Source organism: Lycorma delicatula, chromosome 4 (assembly GCF_047948215.1).
Source record: "Lycorma delicatula isolate Av1 chromosome 4, ASM4794821v1, whole genome shotgun sequence".
Classification (NCBI taxonomy): Eukaryota; Metazoa; Arthropoda; class Insecta; order Hemiptera; family Fulgoridae; genus Lycorma; species Lycorma delicatula.
Window position 1 is genome coordinate 85,916,994 of NC_134458.1, and position 16,843 is coordinate 85,933,836.

Genomic DNA, 16,843 nt, shown 5'->3' on the forward strand with positions numbered 1-16,843 from the left:
AAATTTAATAATAGTTGGAGATTGGAATGCAAGCATTGGAAAAGGCAAGGAAGGAAATATAGTGGGTGAATACGGGCTGGGCAAAAGGAATGAAAGAGGGGACCGACTTATAGAGTTTTGCACGAAGTATAATTTAGTAATTGCAAACACCCAATTTAAAAATCATAATAGAAGAATATACACTTGGAAAAAGCCAGGCGATACTGCAAGGTATCAGATAGATTATATCATGGTTAAGCAAAGATTTAGAAATCAACTCGTTGACTGCAAAACTTACCCTGGAGCAGACATTGATAGCGACCATAATTTGGTGATAATGAAATGTAGATTGGGGTTTAAAAACCTGAAGAAAAGGTGTCAGATGAATCGGTGGAATTTAGAGAAGCTTGAGGAAGAGGAGGTAAAGAAGATTTTTGAGGAGGACATCGCTAGAGGTCTGAGTAAAAAAGATAAGATAGAAAATGTAGAAGAAGAATGGGAGAATGTTAAAAAGGAAATTCTTAAATCAGCAGAAGCGAACTTAGGCGGAATAAAGAGAACTGGTAGAAAACCTTGGGTTTCAGACGATATATTGCAGCTGATGGATGAACGTAGAAAATATAAGAATGCTAGTGATGAAGAAAGTAAAAGGAACTATCGGCAATTAAGAAATGCTATAAACAGGAAGTGCAAACTGGCGAAAGAAGAGTGGATTAAAGAAAAGTGTTCAGAAGTGGAAAGAGAAATGAACATTGGTAAAATAGACGGAGCATACAGGAAAGTTAAAGAAAATTTTGGGGTACATAAATTAAAATCTAATAATGTGTTAAACAAAGATGGTACACCTATATATAATACGAAAGGTAAAGTCGATAGATGGGTGGAATATATTGAAGAGTTATACGGAGGAAATGAATTAGAAAATGGTTTTATAGAGGAAGAAGAGGAAGTTGAGGAGGATGAAATGGGAGAAACAATACTGAGATCTGAATTTAAGAGAGCATTAAAAGATTTAAATGGCAGAAAGGCTCCTGGAATAGACGGAATACCTGTAGAATTACTGCGCAGTGCAGGGGAGGAGGCGATTGATAGATTATACAAACTGGTGTGTAATATTTATGAAAAAGGGGAATTTCCGTCAGACTTCAAAAAAAGTGTTATAGTAATGATACCAAAGAAATCAGGGGCAGATAAATGTGAAGAATACAGAACAATTAGTTTAACTAGTCATGCATCAAAAATCTTAACTAGAATTCTATACAGAAGAATTGAGAGGAGAGTGGAGGAAGTGTTAGGAGAAGACCAATTTGGTTTCAGGAAAAGTATAGGGACACGGGAAGCAATTTTAGGCCTCAGATTAATAGTAGAAGGAAGATTAAAGAAAAACAAACCAACATACTTGGCGTTTATAGACCTAGAAAAGGCATTCGATAACGTAGACTGGAATAAAATGTTCAGCATTTTAAAAAAATTAGGGTTCAAATACAGAGATAGAAGAACAATTGCTAACATGTACAGGAACCAAACAGCAACAGTAGCAATTGAAGAACATAAGAAAGAAGCCATAATAAGAAAGGGAGTCCGACAAGGATGTTCTCTATCTCCGTTACTTTTTAATCTTTACATGGAACTAGCAGTTAATGATGTTAAAGAACAATTTAGATTCGGAGTAACAGTACAAGGTGAAAAGATAAAGATGCTACGATTTGCTGATGATATAGTAATTCTAGCCGAGAATAAAAAGGATTTAGAAGAAACAATGAACGGCATAGATGAAGTCCTACGCAAGAACTATCGCATGAAAATAAACAAGAACAAAACAAAAGTAATGAAATGTAGTAGAAATAACAAAGATGGACCACTGAATGTGAAAATAGGAGGAGAAAAGATTATGGAGGTAGAAGAATTTTGTTATTTGGGAAGTAGAATTACTAAAGATGGACGAAGCAGGAGCGATATAAAATGCCGAATAGCACAAGCTAAACGAGCCTTCAGTAAGAAATATAAGTTGTTTACATCAAAAATTAATTTAAATGTCAGGAAAAGATTTTTGAAAGTGTATGTTTGGAGTGTCGCTTTATATGGAAGTGAAACTTGGACAATCGGAGTATCTGAGAAGAAAAGGTTAGAAGCTTTTGAAATGTGGTGCTATAGGAGAATGTTAAAAATCAGATGGGTGGATAAAGTGACAAATGAGGAGGTATTGCGGCAAATAGATGAAGAAAGAAGCATTTGGAAAAATATAGTTAAAAGAAGAGACAGACTTATAGGCCACATACTAAGGCATCCTGGAATAGTCGCTTTAATTTTGGAAGGACAGGTAGAAGGGAAAAATTGTGTAGGCAGGCCACGTTTGGAATATGTAAAACAAATTGTTGGGGATGTAGGATGTAGAGGGTATACTGAAATGAAACGACTAGCACTAGATAGGGAATCTTGGAGAGCTGCATCAAACCAGTCAAGTGACTGAAGACAAAAAAAAAAAAAAAAAAAAAAAAGTTTAACAACCAGCAAAGAATCTTTTTAAATATAAAAAAAGGTAAAGTGGACAAAAACATTTTACTTATAGGTTAATGTATACATCACTGAAGAATGGAAAAACATTTCAGGGATTAATCTTGGCTGGTGAGCTGTTGGCACTTTGTTATGACACTTTTTTTTATAAATAATTGCATTTTTGATTATGAAATGAAATGCCTGTAATTAATTTAGTTTTCTTTAATAGTTTTTTTTTCTTTCTACAAGCAAAAATCTTTACACTGCTCCACTACATCATTCAGAAATAACTTCAAAGTAAATGATTAACTGGTTTTTCTTACTTAACATATTTACAGTAAGGTAAATAAAAATGAACCTGTTGATGTCAAACAGCTGCTACTTGTGCACTAATCACTTGTAGAAAATGTTAAAAGTCTACAAACAAAAAAATACTGGGGTCTTAAGAAATCATAATTCAGTAACTTTGCTGGATTTTTAAATTCACTGATTGATCTTTAATCATACGGTGCATATACTTTGTTAAAAGACTTCATGAGAGTATGAACTAGCAAATAGTCTGAGGCAGTCCAGTGTTCATCTTATCAGTTTTAAAATCTCTTGTAATCACAAATGTAGCCTCACTCTTGGAACAAAAATTCTATAATTTAAAATATATAACAACTGGTTGAAATTCTAACGAAAGAGTACTATTTTAAAAAATGTTAGTAATATAAACGTGTACAGTACTTTGATCAATTAAAAAATATCACAGGGCTTATAAATAACTGCACATATCACTAAAAGTCTGTAAATACTTAAGTTGTTTTCAATCACATAGTTAATGCCTATCACAAACTATTCATTAAGAACTACTGTGATATTTATTTACCAGTTTTAGATTTTCTGAAATTATAATCAAACCTGATATCAATTTCATTGCATGAACTGATGACAAAATCACATCCAAAATGTGGTTGTAAATACATCCAAAATGTTTTTTGTGCATGAATCTAAATTAATTTCAGTTTTTAATTAATCAAACATGGAGCTTCCTGCCAAAATATCAATAATTTAAAAAACTAGAAGGTGCTGTACAATTCATAAATGTGCAAGGATGATATCCAGTTATTAACCATCAGAAATTTCAGCTTTCATCCCTTTTTATCTATTCTGTTATAATATTAAGTTTCTCCCTACAAGGGATACCAACTCTGAATTGGAGAAATGGCTCATACTTCTTGCTAGCAATATTCTAACTCATGAAAATACAATTATTTACTAAAAACATAACTCTTAATTTTTGGAAGGAATGATTTTACAGACATGGTAAAATAAATCAATACTAATTTGAACTGCATTATGAACTAAAAATACACATGTCTCAAAAGAAAGAAATGTCCAGAGTTCTGGATCTGTATAAACAGCACATCAGCTATTCAAAGAAACAAGTCAGCCCTATCAGTTGATAACTGTTTCCATTTTAGTAAATCACAAGATTATAAGAGATAACTCATTTCATATATTCTGAGTTTAGAGATTAATAGAAAAGATTAATTTTCTTCTACTTACATTCATTTCTCTGTAACATTACAAAGTTCAATTTTGCAGGCAAATGCTGCTGTGTGACATCAGGGCTATAAATATCTTAATAATGAACTGATGTCAAATTTTTTAACTCAAATCTCACTGTAGATTCCAAAGAAAATATATATCTACTAGAGAAATGGTTTTTATAAAGCCTCCTTAGGATTTCTTAAAAATGAGGCTTTTGCTCCAAGATGCCGCCCCTAGCTGTACACTTCATTATTTTTATGCAGAAATAAATCATTGTAACACTGTATGGTAATACGCGAGCAGACAAAAGCACATACTACGCTGTACTAATAACATCTGGCTTCTAATTCTGAGATTATAAACTTACTGGAAGGCAAGTTTCATAAAACAATTGCTTAAAAATAAAAATCTACATCAAAAAGGTCCCATAGTGATATAGAAAACAATTCTGTACTTTTGAAAAAAATTTACAACAAAATTCAGTTAGGTTTGAATATTTCAGTTCTGAGTAAAATCATACTGAAAAAAAATTAGAGCAATGGTTTAATAATTTACACTAAACTAAATAGATAAACAAAAGTAAAATAAAAACACATCCTTACATCAACAAGATCTTCAGCAAGTACTTTGTGGTTTGTAAGTGGTGTTGGAACCAATTTTTCTTCTCTAGATAATATAATATGATCTTTTTTATTTTTTCCAACTCTTTTCAGCTGAGAGCTTCCGTATGGTAAAACATTTTCTCTACAAGTCTGAAAACAAATAATTACATAAAACATTAACTGATATGTGTAAGTAAAAAGTTGTTTATATACAGAATATTTAATTGTAAAATATATCAATAGAAACAAACTAAAATACTTTCACTGAATTTTATACTAAAACAACAGAGTAAAAAAAAACTGAAATTGCTTTTACTCAAGCCACTGCTAAACTGATCAGTTTTAAATAGGAGAAATAACACAAGGCTGCAAAATTTGGGTTGTGGAATGTTTTTTAACAATTGATTCCAATGTATTTTTTAGCACTGAATCTGAAAATAGCCTTCATTTATTTTCATCATGTCAGGAATTTTCACAAATCAAAATTTCAAAATTTGTAAAAAGTTGAAAAATTGCAAAAATTTGATACTAGACATAATTTTTTTTTTGTTTTTTTTTTTTATTTAGTTTAAATATAAAATAAATTAATATAATATATACACTTTTTGGCTTATACTACACATTCTTATAAATAAACCGTTGAGGGGGGTCTGAAAAGGATTGTGGGGGGGGGGGTTGAAGATGACAAGACTGTGGGAGAGCTTGGCTGACAGGTTATGACAAGACATAACAAGATGTAACATGTTTATTGACAGCTATCCACACCACTCATGCACCGTGCTACTACTATCAGTACTGTTTCAACCATCAGCATGTGTAAATCGAGTTTTTTTCAATCCTCCTTGATCAAATGCATTTTTGTCATGGAAAACATATTTTCAGGCCATAAAGCAAACTTTCTGTTTTCAAAATTGCTTCAAGAGGCTAAAAAAATTCTGCAAATTCTTTTTGTTACAGCTGTGGTGAGTTAATGGTGGAAAGGCAAAAAAGAAATATAAGTTTTGTTCGAAAAGTGTACCTCACGTATTTTGAGGTGAAAATAGGAGATCAAGACAAAACTTGTGCACCCCACTACGTTTGCTACACATGTGTTGAAGAACTTAGACAGTGGTCGAAGGGTGAACAAGAAGCGTTCAGATTTGGAGTACCAATGGTGTGGCAAGAGCCACAAAATCACACCAATTATTGTTACTTTTGTTCGACTGGTGTTTACAGTTTCAATTTGAAGAATAAAAGAAGAATCATGAATTCAAATATGAAATCCACTTTACGCCTGGTTCCTCATGGTCCAGACGTAACAGTGCCAATTCCATCAGAAAACTTACCTGAAACAGCCAGTTCCACAAGTGATTTATATGAAAATAACATAGAGGAGTACGAACCCGGAGATAGCTGTGCACCAGAGCTTTATTCAGTCTGAACTAAATGATTTGGTTCAAGACTTAGATCTGACCAAAGTAAATTCAGAATTGCTTGGTTCGAAGCTTAAAGAGAAGAATCTGCTGCAACTGGCACCTCATTTTCCTGCTTCAGGTACAGAGAAAAGGATTTTCTTCCATATTTTTCAGAAGAAGGAGAATTAATCTTCTGTACTGATGTACGTGAACTTTTAACTCGATTTAATATTCTGTACAAAAGTACCGATTGGAGACTATTCATATATTCATCCAAAAGAAGCCTCAAAGTTGTCCTTCTACACAATGGGAATACATATCCGTCAATACCCGTCGGATATTCTGTCCATTTAAAAGAGGGTTATGATAATTTGGAATTCGTTCTCAATAAGATTAAATACGACAATCGTAAGTGGATTATGTGTGGTGATCTCAAAATAATATTGATGCTCCTAGGACAGCAAGGAGAATACATAAAGTTTCCTTGTTTTTTGTGTAAATGGAATAGCAGAGACAGATAAAAATCATGGATAGGGAAAGATTGGCCAAAAAGAGATTCATTAGAACCTGGAACCAAAAATGTGCTCCGAAAACCTCTCATAGATTTGAAAAAGTTTTCCTTCCACCTCTGCATATCAAGTTAGGCTTGATGAAGCAATTTGTCAAAACCTTACCAAAAGAAGGTAAATGTTTTAAATCTATCTATGACAAACTTCCAGTCTTATCAAATGCCAAACCAAAAGAGGGTGTCTTTACTGGTCCTAACATTAGAACACTTCTCAAAGATGGTAATTTGAGAAACAAATGGAAGTTGCAGAAAAAGAAGCCTGGGGAGCCTTTAAAGACGTAGTAACCAAGTTTCTGGGCAATTAGAAGATCCGAACATCAAATGAATCATTGAGAACATGCTGCAGAAGTACAAAAATTTAGGGTGTTCCATAATCTTGAAGGTTCACTTCCTAAATTCATATGTGGACTATTTTCCTAAAAATATGGATGCCGTTAGCAAAGAGATGGGAGAGAGATTTCATCAGGATATGAAAGAAATGGATAGGAGGTATCAAGAAAAATGGACTGCTACGATGATGGCAGACTACTGCTGGATGTTACACCAAGATGAACCCTATAGAGAACATAGAAGGAAAAGCACAAATCAGAATATAAGCCATCCAAAGAAGCTTCAATACATGGTATAAAATTGAAAGTATTTTACATACTTTGTCATTAAGGGTGGGTGAAGAGAGGGATGGTTTCCAAAGGCATGACATACCTCATAAAAATTAATTTAAAATGCACTATAATAGAAATTAAGGCTTATTTTGTGTCAATTTTCATTAGAAATTAAAGGGTCAATGACCCTCCCCCCCCATCAGCCTCTTCAAACCACTTAGCAAATGTTTAGCTACATGAATGTGGAGTATAAGACAAAAAAAAAATGAATGTTATATTAATTTATTACAAAAAAAGATGTTTTATATCTATTTTACAATATCACATTTTCACAATTTTTTAACTTTTTACACATGTTGAAATTTACAATTTGTAAAAAATCCTGATGTGATGGAAAAAATGAAGGTTATTTTCAGATTCAGCGCTAAAAAACACATAAGAATCAATTATCAAAAACTAAATAACACAACCATCGCAGGCTTGTGTAATTAAACAATACTCAGGTGATCATTATTGTAAGAAACTTGCCACAGCTTGTTTAATTAAAACCTTGAGGTCATTTTGAGTACAGAAAATATTTTACTTCCATAACCTTAGTCACCTTTCCTATGCGACTATCAGTATTAACTATTAATATGAGTTTTTAAAGTTCAAAAAAGAATAATTAGTATCATGGTTGGCATCTTATGTAAAAATGAATCTTCTACTCTCTTATTTAAAAAACATAACATTTGGCATTACCAAAACTGAAATACATTAATACATTATTGAGAAAAAATATTTCACACCTTCACAATCTATCAAACAACCGTATAATTATAATGCCAGGAATAATATTACACTCAACTCCCAACTATCCACAATATCAACCGGAAAGAGGATTGTGGATAATCCAAAATCATAGCAAAATTGCAGATGGTTCAAAAGTAATATGTGTTAAAATGACCTAATACTATAGTGCAGTTCAGTATTTACATACACTATTATATTAAGGTTTAATGGTAAGTAATAAAGATAAAATAAAATACAATACACTATACTACGCTATTACGTATCTGGTAAAAGTATAACAAATTTTAACTATCACTAATATTATAAGTAAACAGATTGTCCATACAATAATGTATGCACTATGTAATGCAATAACAAACACTTATTAAAACTACAGAAACTAAGAGGAAAAAAATACAGATATTAAAGAAGAAAAATTAATAAATTGTGCATATAACTCTTTCAGATGTTTTTTAAATAAGACATGACTAATAGTTTTAGTGACTGAAAACACTTTCTTTCAATTGAACTTTGTAGATTGCATAGCATAATATCGCACAGTGAACTATTGTCCTACCATATCCACAATGAATTATAATACAACATTACCAATTTCAAAACAAGTACACATTTAAGTAATAAATAAATGAAGAAGTAAAACCTATCACACAACAATGATAAAACTTTAAATTTTTAGCTTCTTTATAAGTTTTTAAAACTTTTTTTTTTTTAGAGGAAACGGTTAAACTGCTCACAGACAATCAGAAGGTGACTGTATTTTAGAATATGCCATCATCTATTTTGGTTACAGGATGGACCTTATTACTTCACAATTTGTATTCATAAGCTGCCAGACCACTGAGAAAATATACAAGGTATTAAATTGTTTCTAAGAAATTTAAAAAGTAAGCTATCAGATAAAAACTTTCTACTCATTACATCAATAATGTAATAGTTACCTATTGATGGTTATTTCAAGAATATGACTTATTGTCAAAGAAATTATATAATATAACCTCTAATTGAAAATGATAAAATTTTTTATCCTAATCCTAATTTAACATAATCTATCTTTGTTTTATTTATTAACTCAATAATTTACTACATCACAACTTTACAGCATGCTGAAATTCATCAAAAAGTTTATTTTTCTATCACAGATTTTGGAAAGATAATACTATTATCTTAATAGTATTGCGGGGGGGAGCTTAGATGTAATGATTATGTAATTTGTAATCTCTGAACAAAAATTGCAAGAGATAAATTCAATTAAATTCAACAAAGGCTGATTGATAATGAAGTTACATCTGTTTTAAAATATATGACAATTTATTTCAGTTTTTAAAACTTTTCGAGTTTTATTATAAAACTCTGGTCTCTTTTCAATCTCATAAATCTTTTTTTTTTTATTAAAGGTTTCCATGGAAAGAAGCATATGTTTGAGTCTAAACGTAGCAGTATAAAAGTTACTGTTTTCCCTTTTTGTAATGTAAAATATTTAGCAATTTCAAGTGATGGCCGCTGACAAACAGCCGCCTGAAAATCACAGTTAAATCGCTTCAATACCATCCAAAAGATGCACTGCATTTCACGATTTTCTTTATTTCTGATCAAGTGTATCTATCACGTAAATGACTACAACCAATTTAAAAAAAAACCAAGTATCTAAATAATACCTTGTACCTAATAATCTAATACCTAATTACCTAATAATGTAATACCTTGTGTACAATGATCATGGAGATATAACCTCAAAAATAAGAGAAGATTCATTACACAAACGTACGAGACTGCTGATAGCCGAGATTAAAAAAAGTACGAAAGAAAAAGTGACGGAGAAGCTTAAAGAACAGACTAATCATTCCAGGGCAAAAAATCCACTCAACAGCACAAATGTTATTCATATTATTCGAAGTGAGATTACACTATTTACAAAAAAGGGAGTGCAATTGAAAAACGGATCTATGATTGTAAAATATTAAAAAAAAAATACATACTAAGAACTCAAAATCTTCTACAAGAAAATTAGGGAAAATGTTGGATTTACGTTACAAGAAAAAAACAAAATTACAAATTATTGTTATTGAAAGTAACATGACTTAAGAATTACTTGAGTTTGACATCAACAAGAGGAATTTCTATTACGAGGGTGAATCAAATTTAAATGGTAATTTTGCTATTCTATGCAGCAAGCAGTTCCGATCTGGATGGTTAATGTTCAGTATCTTAGAGAGGTAGAACAGACTTGGTTAGCTCCTCCACTCTGTTCTCGAGTTAGTACAGCCATGAGTGAGCAAGAGGTTCTGTCATCTGTTGCACAATGTATAATCACAGTTTTTAACTAATGAAGGCGTTAAACAAGTGGAAATTTTAACTCACTTAACGGTACAGTTCGGGGACGCTACACTGTCCCAGACCAAGTCTATATGTGGGCCAGATAAATTAAAAGTGTGCGGGTGAGAAAAGTATAGAAATCTAGTCATGATCAACACCCAAGGTCAAGTTTCACAGCTGACAATATCCATGCCATTTGAGAGCTTATCGAAGGTTCGCTGTTGAAGAAATTGAGTCAAAAGTGGGTATCAGCTATGGGAGTGCTCAATGTGTTATCACTCATCATTTTAGTTTTAGAAAAATTAGTGCTCAATGAGTTACAAGATTGTTGACCAAAAATCAAACACAGGTCAGATTGGAGATCTGTAAGAGACTTCTGAATTGAAAAAAGGGGACGATTTTTGAGACGCATCGTCATATGTGATGAAGCATGGGGTCATCATTAAAGTCCAGAGTCAAAAATGGCAAGTAAGGGGTGGCAAAGGAAGGATGAGGGCTGCCCAGTGAAGGCCAAAACCCACAGGTCAGGCAGAAAAATTCTTGAAACTTTCTTTTTTTGACTCAAGGGGTTCACTCGTTGATTTTCACCACAATCAACAACGGTAAATGCAGCTTACTACTGCCAGCTGCTACAATCAAATAAAGCCACCTACCGAAACAAAAGTCTGAGTATGCTCATCAGAGATGTCATCCTTCTCCATGACAATGCCAGGCTGCACACTGCGATTTTGACAGGGCATAAATTGGGAAAAAATGCCCTCGACCAACCTCCCTACAGTCCAGATTTGTCCCCTCATGATTATTTTTTTGTTTGTGCCATTGAAAGAATCGCTTGGAGAACAATTTGAATACAATGAAGACATTGAGGAGCACATGCACAATTGGTTGACGACTTGTCCTCAAATTTTTTATGAACAAAAAATACTCAAGCTTCAAATCATTGGCAAAAGTGTGTAGATCGTGCAAGAGCCTATATAGAGAAATGATGAAGGTATGAATCATGTATATTATTAACCAATAAATTTATTTTTAAAAAAATACTGTTTATATTTGATTAACTTTCATATTATCAAAATAAGTCCCCCATCTTACACACTTTTGATTGTCCAAACAATACATTACATGCACTATTAGAAGCCTCAGTTGATCTATGTGATCATGTGAGAAATGATAAATATAGATTATATATAGGTCACCAAAGTTATCGAGCATTCAATGATATCAACCTTATGCCCTGTAAAAATTGTTCCTGTTTTAATGACAGCTCAAAAAATGTAGAAATCCACCAAAGTGTTTATACTGTGCAGAAAATCATCAACCTAGAGATTGTGATCACTCTAACTGTGGAAACGGTATTTACGTAATTTGCAAAAAGTCATAACACATACAGAGCATGTGATACTCAGCAATATGAAATTTTCAAATTCAAAATTAATAATGTTATTGTAAACATTGACTACCCGGTGAAACCTTCTATATCACATTACCTAGGCATGGTAAAATTGAAAGAAATGAATGATGATAAAGATGGTGATGGAAATACTGCACAGAATGAATCGAATACAGGAACGCAATACGGGAAGTTTCACAGTTTGTAATACAACACCTAACAGAAAACCATTAATTAACTACTCAGCAAGTTGGCAAACAATTACCGAAAACAAATATAAAACTAGCTACTAGAAGTGCAAAAAATTAACTTTAGACTAGTGATTAGAGATTATTTTGACTAGCGACTCCATGATTAGTTTAAAAAATTAATTTCTAATTTAAAATGCTAGAATTAATTTTAATTTGCGTATTTTTGTTATGAGTTATAGCAATGTTAACACCACAATATCAAAAAGCAACAATCTTTGAGATTGAGATTGAGATTCTTTTCTTGATTAAAACAAAAATTATTGTAATCATGTCGTGACTAGAGATTTCAACATAGCTATTTCATAAACAGACATTGATAAAGAAAATTATATGCACAATTACCTAGCAAGAGAATATCTTTCAACCATTAATTCGATCACAAGATTAAATGATATGGGTTCCTGATTTTGTATAGACAATATATTTATAAAAACAAAAACTATAGAATATCAATCATACAAATTGAATTACAATCTTACAGATCATGATCCAATACTAATCCATCTATATTATGATTCTCAAGTTTCTAGAACAATACAATATTATTCCAATGTTGATTATAATAAAATAGTCATTTTTTAACCTGGAAAACTGGGACAACCAGCACAAAACTGTATTTTAATTTAAAAAACTGTATCTTAATCCAAATAAAGCTATTCATTGAAAATAACAGAATCTAAAAACAAATATTACAGTAAATCATAATACTGTATTGGGATAGTCAAAATATCCTCCTTGGTAGAATAAAGGTGTCAAAAAGGTTGGCAACGGGATGGTTAAACAATTGTTTGACTGGATAGAATAAAAACTTTACTCACCTGGCAAGTCCATCCTCTTAAACCTTAAAAAGTCAAATAACAATCATTTTTTAAATGAATTATGTGTTTTTTACTACCTGCTGATGATAACAGTGAAATAACATATTCCTATGTATCAAGTGTGCTGAACTTCAGAGGAAATATGTGTAACAGAATTCAACTTTCACACTGTCATTTCTTTCTTGATCAAGTTGTGAATGTTTCTGTAGTCACTCATCTGCCACTAATGTCACTGGTAAGTTGACAAACCATAATTCGCTTAACATGTAATAATTTGTATTAAATCTCAAGAAAATTGAAGAATCTTTTGCATTTTTTTTTTTTTTTTTTTTTTTTACATAAATGATTTTTCACGTTATTAGCGTAAAGCATGTGATGTAAATCACCTAAAATAAAGGAAAGGGTCTTATCAATTATCACCAGGATAATCGCATATGACTGAGGGGACAAGAAAATACTGACATCTTTGATGCCACTAATGTAATACATATTGACATAAAGAAAAAAAAAACAAGGAGAAAAGTAACTGAACCATTTCTATTTTATATTTAATGGTTTTAAATTATATATATATATATATCTTGATCCAGCATAAAAATTTGGCAATTAAAATTAGCTTTACAAATTAAAAATTTGTAAAATTAACGACATAGGAAAAAATGTAATTCTACATATACTCAATCAATAAAATTTACTTCTTTCAATAAATTTCCACTTCTTCTTCTCCATTTACTAATTCGACCACAACGACTGCGAGGAGTATTACCACTAGCAGATAATCTGGATGAAGTATGATCTACAGCAGCAACCTTTGTAACACCATTTGGTCGTGACAACCGCAAGCGACATCGTCTTTCCCTCTGTTCACTTCTTAGCCACATCATTCTTCCTTATTTGTTTGGAAAACTATGTTGCAGATTAACACATGTCTGAAACACACACATTCATACATTAAAAGACTTAAGTCACTTCATTAATAATTATATATGTTATTATTATACGTTATATATATGTTGTGTTATATGTTAACATGATTATATCATGTTATTTATAATTAATAAATATATAAACTAATTATATATTCACCCTTTTTATTAGTGCTACACAGATTTTAACTCAATGAATGTTGTCTACATGTTACTTGGCTAAGAAAATATAACTTACACTCAATGAGAGGCATAATGTCGGAAAAGTAAAGTAAATTAAAAATAAAACCATTTAATTGGCTAGATTAAGATTTATAGGGAATAGTGGTTAATATCAATGTTGCACATTATCCTAGCCTAAAGAACCACTGGCAACAACAGCACACAGCATACAGTAATACATCCAGAGAGAGAGAGAGAAACTACTGTACACCTAATATTGTTTAATATTGATGATTTGTAGGAATCATTTTATTAAACATAGTATTGACGATTGATCCTTAATACCAGTTCTTTTACTTTTTAGGCTGCTATTCTGAGATGTTCCTCATATTGTGGAAGCATGATGTTATAAAGATGATATAGTTAAAACCTTTCTGCTCAGGACTCTCATTACAAGCAATAACTGTATAATTATAATAGTGTACAAGGGTTGTCTGAAAGGTTTTGAACCTCAACATGAATATGGCAGCACTCATCAACAAAAGTTAGGGAATGTATTCACACATGCATTGAAAGGTACTCACTAAAATTTCAGCTATTTTGGACGCTCAGTTGTTGCTTGATAATCATTTGAATAAGTTATTGTGATTATTTTTGTGAAAATGGAAAAAATTGAATTTCATGCTGTGATTAAATACTTGTATTTGAAAGGCAATACAACTATACAACCGAGCTGTACAGCTTTTCAACCGAGTTGGACTATGTTTACAAGGGCTTTGTCCCATCATTTGCCAGTATAAAAAGATGGGCAACTGAATTTAAACATGGTCACACCAGCGTGGTTGATGTTGAGTGTTCAGGACAGCCAAAAACTGCAATCACCTCTGATATCACTGAAAAAGTTCACCAGATGATACTGGACGACCGACAAATTACGGTTAGAGAGTTTCTCTGGGCATATCATATATGTATATATGCATATCATATGTGCTCGTATTTGTCATATATTAACTGAAGAATTGCATATGCAGAAGCTATCTGTGCGTTGGGTGCCTCGTTTGCTAACTTTGGACCAAAAACGCATTTGAATGAATATTTCCAAGGCCCTGCTGGAGCAGTTTAAGCAAAATAGGTGAAATTTTTTGCGTTGATTCGTAACGACAGATGAAACATGGATCCACCACTACACACCTGAGATGAAACAACAGTCAAAACAGTAGACTGCAAAGGGTGAACCTGCTCCGAAAAAAGTGAAGAGAGTTCCATAGGCCAGGAAGGTGATGCGACTGTTTTATGGATAGTAACATAATTTTGTTTACCAATTATCTTCAAAAACGTAAAACAATAATGGGACAGTTTTATACATCATTACTTGACAAGCTGAAGGCAGAAACTGCAAAAGAACAACCACATTTGAAGAAGAAAGTGCTTTTCCATCAGAACAAAGCACCGACTCACACTTCGACAGTCACCATGGTTAAAAGTCATGATTTGCACTTTGAATTGGTTGACCAGCCATCGTATTCACCAGATCTGGCCCCAAGTGACTTTTTCATGTTTCCCAACCTTAAAGTTTCACTTGCAGGAAAGAGATTTTCATCGGATGAGGAGGTTATCACATACATAAACACCCATTTTGCAGAGAAACACCAGCTACTATTTGGAAGGGTTAAAGAAGTTAGAGCATTGCTGGAAAAAGTGTATCGACTTGAAAGGAAACTTTGTTGAAAAATAAAACTATAATTGACCGAGAAAATATGTCTTTCTATGTTATGCTCAAAACTTTTCAGACAAGTCTCATATTAAAGTTAAAGTAACTTTTCAACATCACATAAAGTGACTGTAAAAGAAGTATGATAAAATTTCATCCACCTTACAATTTGAAGTTTTCACAAACCCCCATTTTCTTTCAGGGAGTAGCATCCTGAAAATAAAAATAATGAGAATAAAATTTTAGCTCCTAAGTGGTGTGTTTAATAAACCAAATTAAAAAAAGCACAAAGTAAAAATACCACATGCAAAGTTCCTTTGAAAATATAATTGCACATTCAAGGCACCATGAGTGTGATAGGCAGCACTAGCTGCTGACCATAGGATTCAATATCATTTCAAGTAGGAAAAAACTTACCCTTTGCGCACTAAGCAAAACAACTGTATATATTAGTTTCAAAACCAGATTGTGTAAGTTAAATCAAATTCAACCTACACACAACTGTAATTCTAATTCACAATTTCAGTAAAATGAAATTATTTATTTAAAAATAAAAGTTCAGAAATATAATGTAGTATTACTACAATTAAGTAAATTAGTTCATACTCCATTATAACTTCAAGAACACATATTTAATGGCTATCACAGTTTTACATTTAGGTCATCAAGTTACAACTTGATAAATAGCTTAGATAAGAATAAATATACCTAAATAACATTATATATCTCTTATACCTAAAATAACATTCACTATCTCTTAGAAGACAAATTATTAGTTTTATTACAATAAACAGTAATAAATTTTAGTAAGTTTGCATCACTGTTTGCCATGTAAATAGTGGAATTTATTAATTCAAGTAGAACTTTTTCTAACCTGTAGAGAAGTAATGCATTCAACTCGTACAATCCTATGTAAACAATCTATGTAAAATTGTTTTTTGAAGATAAAATTTAATTTAATTTCATATTTACGTCTGAAATCCTTAGTATGCTAATTTCACATTATGATATCTACAACCTGGCTAATGAAAAAAATGGCTAAAGTATTATCATTTTGTAAATAACAGGTGGGGGAAAATTCACAAATTAAAGGCTTTGCTATTTCATGTTATTTTATTAAAAACCTTTTACATAGAAGGAAACAAGTAAAGTTTTTGCACTCTTTTATTTGAGCACATGAAATTTCCAAGCTTCCAACATGTAAAATACTGATTATTATCTTTACTTTCATGAAATTTCAAATCACTGGTGATTCATTAACAGAAAGAAACTTTGGCCACTGTTACACTGAAATAAATATCAA

The 16,843-nt window shown here is 31.8% G+C and overlaps 1 protein-coding gene across 1 annotated transcript in view; it reads right to left on the reverse strand.

Annotated features, from left to right (window-relative positions):
• LOC142323618 (CTD small phosphatase-like protein 2) overlaps positions 1-16,843 on the reverse strand; it is a 93,849-nt gene that overhangs the window by 39,020 nt on the left and 37,986 nt on the right. Inside the window, exons 3-4 of the mRNA XM_075363489.1 lie at positions 13,437-13,670; positions 4,614-4,763 (exon numbers count right to left, since the gene is read on the reverse strand). Of these exons, the coding sequence (XP_075219604.1) occupies positions 4,614-4,763; positions 13,437-13,625 (339 nt within the window). The 5' untranslated portion in view covers positions 13,626-13,670. The remainder of the gene's footprint in view (positions 1-4,613; positions 4,764-13,436; positions 13,671-16,843) is intronic.